General features: G+C 39.9%; 1 protein-coding gene across 3 annotated transcripts in view; it reads right to left on the reverse strand.

The window, feature by feature from the left end:
* pecam1a (platelet and endothelial cell adhesion molecule 1a) overlaps positions 1-3485 on the reverse strand; it is a 12090-nt gene that overhangs the window by 4102 nt on the left and 4503 nt on the right. For all 3 annotated transcript variants that reach the window (XR_001310107.1, XM_014006899.1, XM_014006900.1), the window contains exons 4-8: positions 2508-2804; positions 2162-2425; positions 1799-2080; positions 701-1000; positions 340-621 (exon numbers count right to left, since the gene is read on the reverse strand). Coding sequence is in view for 2 of the 3 variants with exons in the window: in XM_014006899.1 (XP_013862353.1) it covers positions 340-621; positions 701-1000; positions 1799-2080; positions 2162-2425; positions 2508-2804 (1425 nt within the window). In the remaining variant the exon portion in view is untranslated. The remainder of the gene's footprint in view (positions 1-339; positions 622-700; positions 1001-1798; positions 2081-2161; positions 2426-2507; positions 2805-3485) is intronic.

Raw genomic sequence — 3485 nt, forward strand, 5'->3', positions numbered from 1 at the left:
GATTCTTGAAATACTTGATTTGACTCAATGTTTTCTTATTTCAAGAATCTTACTAAGTAAAATTTTCTTACTCCACTGGCAGAAAGTTTTGACTAAATTTGAGTCCAGTTTTCAGGCTAACAAGACGAATAATCTCACACATTCTGAAAACAAGATCATTATTCTTACACAATCTTCTCTTGTTTAGTAAATCAGTCTCAAAACAAGATCAAAAAGACTTTTTAGCTGAATATAAGATTTTAAAACTTGGCAAGATGGACAATTTTTGCAGTGAAGTGTGTGCTTTAAAGGAAGTAAATATATTTGGTTTCCAGAGCTAAGCCAAACAATAAAACTCACCCCCAATCATGACAATGTTGCTCCTTTTGACTTCATTGGCAGCATTCGTGCTCTCACAGTAGTAGCTCCCTTTGTGTTTCCCGTTGATATTCTGTATGACGTAGGATCCTTCCATTTCATAAGTAGTCAGGATATCAAGTGGATCCTTTGTCTCCGTGTTGAACCATGTGAAGGTGATGGGAAAACTGCCTCTCTGCACAGAGCAGGTGAAAGTTGCACTTTGACCCTCAGAGATGTCCCACGCGTCGGGTCGAACACTCAACACTGGTTGTGACAACGACTCTGCACGGTACAGAAAAAGTAGAGACACTCAAACGTTGTTTGAAACAGTTTTATCGACCGCACTCTGACCGCTTCGTACCTATGATTCTGGTTGAATTTTGCAGCTGCTCTCCCTCTCCTGTCAGGGGACTGTTGCGTCGATTGTTTTGAGCGTTGCAATGAAATTGGCCCAAGTCTGAGCGCTTAAAGATGGGAGGTAGGTTGAAGATGGCTCTTTCCCCYGACTTGGTGACTTCTCGGAGCTCGGGCTTATTGTGGGGGCTAAACAGGACGTACGTGATTGGAAGAGTGCCTTTGTCACTGTGACAACGCAGCTGAAAACTCTTTCCTAACAAAAGTGTGCCCCCTACTACACTCATAACAGGTTTTGAAACGGGAACTGTGAAAACAAACAAACAGTTGTTTAGTTGTGTGTTTTTATAACAATGCTTCTTGGCTATAAATCTTATATCATTGAAACATTGGTTRTTTTCCTCTTAAATGGTGCCACATTTGCTTGGAAAATACATTTGTGGTTTGAGCAGCAGGGTTGAGTTTATGCATCATGTCCATGAAAAACTTGAAAATGTATTTTTGCTAATGCCAAACAGTTTATTTAGAAATGTTTGGAATTGTTTATTGGATGATTGACGCCTGAAGGAACAAAAACACYGTGGCATTTTAACATGTTCATGAAAAAAATCTGGCACCAGTAGCATGTGGATGAACCCTACACAGCCACAACAGCCTGGCACCTCCTCTTCATCCTTATCACCAGTTGGTCACACACTGCTGTCTCATTCTTAACCAGCATTTGTTGCACGTCAGCCGATGTGGTTGTGATCACACTGGAACAAAATATGTCCGAACTGATCCCACAAGTGTTCATTGGGGTTGAGGTTGGAACAGCAGGCAGGCCATTCCATTCTCTCCATTCCCACATTCTGGAGAACACACCCTGCTCCRTGAGACAGTCAGGTGACAATCAGGCACATGACTGTCAACACATGAAACTCATAACAAGTCATGGACACAACTCTCTTACTCAACTTTGCTGCTCAACATACACTGGAAAAGAGTCCCACATGGCAGACAGGTGTTTRTGAATTGTGCGATCCAGAATTGGACAAGACACATTTGGCTTATTTGGGCTGACAAATATACAACTAGTTGCAATTTCCTGCACAAGCGGACTTACCTTTAGCTTGAAAATGAAGTGTTTGGCTCAGCTTAGAGAACGTTGCATGGATAGATGTAGCCGTGACCTTACAGGTGTAGTTGCCATTTCTTTCAGGTTGTGCCACAGAAATATAGGTTTTTGATGTGGTCAGTTCCTTGTCATCCTTGTAGTAGAYGTATTTGATCATGTTGACATTGATTTTATCAGGAACATAAATGGAAATGGAGCAGATGAGTTGGAAGCGCTCTTCTTCATATGGGTCTGTCGGGTTTAGAGTCAGCTGTGGCTTTGAAAACAGTTCTGTTGGGATTAGAAGGCAAAATGCAAGAATATTACATATTTTTTTTACACTTATGACCTTTTATAATTATAGGTACTCACCTTTAACTGTGAGGGTTATATGCTTTTCCTTTTGGACATTTTCCCATTGTGCTTTACAAACAAGCTCCCCTGAGTCGCCTGCTTGTGTTCTAAGTTGATGAACAAGAGCTGTTTTGCCTTTTTTGAGAATCGTTTTGTCCTTTATGAGAAACACTTCAATGTTCTTCAAACGACTGTCCACCACTTTACAGTGAAACTCTACAAGGTCCCCCTCGTAGACAGTGTCGGAGGGCAACGTATTTACAACTGGGTTAATGTTGAGCACTGGAAGACGCAAGTCAATTCATTCAGGCACAGTCTCATGCAATTTTACAATTCTCTACTGACAAACAGTATTAGCACTCACCTTTAACTAACACACCAACGTCATCGCTTCTGTTAGCGCGTCTGGTCCCAGAAGCCAAATTGATCTCATAATCACAGGACAGGAAGCAGTGTCCTAAGTGACTAAGACTCAGAGTGGTCTCTGAAATATTCCCAGTACTTCGGACACTCTTTATCATCTCAGGATCTCCACCACGAAATCTTTTGTAAAAGTAGAATAGGAGCTTTCCTTTCTCCTCTGGAGCGCTGCATGTRGCTACAAACTCCTCATTCTCATAGGGTTCAAAATTATTCAGAAGCAGAGTGGGGGTCTGCAGGCCTGAGGAGAAAGAGATCATGTGAGAAAGAAAAAAAAAAGACAGCTATTATTCTGTATTATGTGGATATGATATGTATAAAATGTAAATAAAAACAAAATGCAATATTTTGGAAATCTAAAAACAAATCTTAGCTTTACTATCACTAATCTGATAAACAGATGACTACATTAGCGGAACTTTTCTATTGGTTTAATTTGAAGGTGGGTGAGATTATCTGTGGCAAATCGACTAATCCAAACCAGAGTTAAAGCTCTGTCTAACTTGTCATACTTCCAGTTTAACCCTTTCAGATTAAAAACATTTCCTTAACCACACTGATATTTTTATAAACATTGTTCGGAAGTTAGTCAAACAACAAATAGCAAACACTTTTTTCATCATATTTTACATATGTCAGTTTTTGTATTCATAATTTAAATTTCATTAAATGCTATTTTATTTAGTTATTATGATTTTTTGATGACTTTAGTTTAAAGATTAGCTGCTAAAGATGCTACATGCTGCACATACAGTGCCTAGCACAGGGGTCTACAACCTTTATGATCAAAAGAGCCATTTGTGCTGCTTGTCTCACTAAAAAAAGGTGTCCGGAGCCGCAAAACAAGCTACGACTGAGATTATCAACAGGTGGTCCATGGGCCTTTTCGAGGTCCTTTCTTTTACGGTCAGTGGAGTTGACA

This window comes from Austrofundulus limnaeus, unplaced genomic scaffold (assembly GCF_001266775.1).
Source record: "Austrofundulus limnaeus strain Quisiro unplaced genomic scaffold, Austrofundulus_limnaeus-1.0 Scaffold38, whole genome shotgun sequence".
Lineage (NCBI taxonomy): Eukaryota > Metazoa > Chordata > Actinopteri > Cyprinodontiformes > Rivulidae > Austrofundulus > Austrofundulus limnaeus.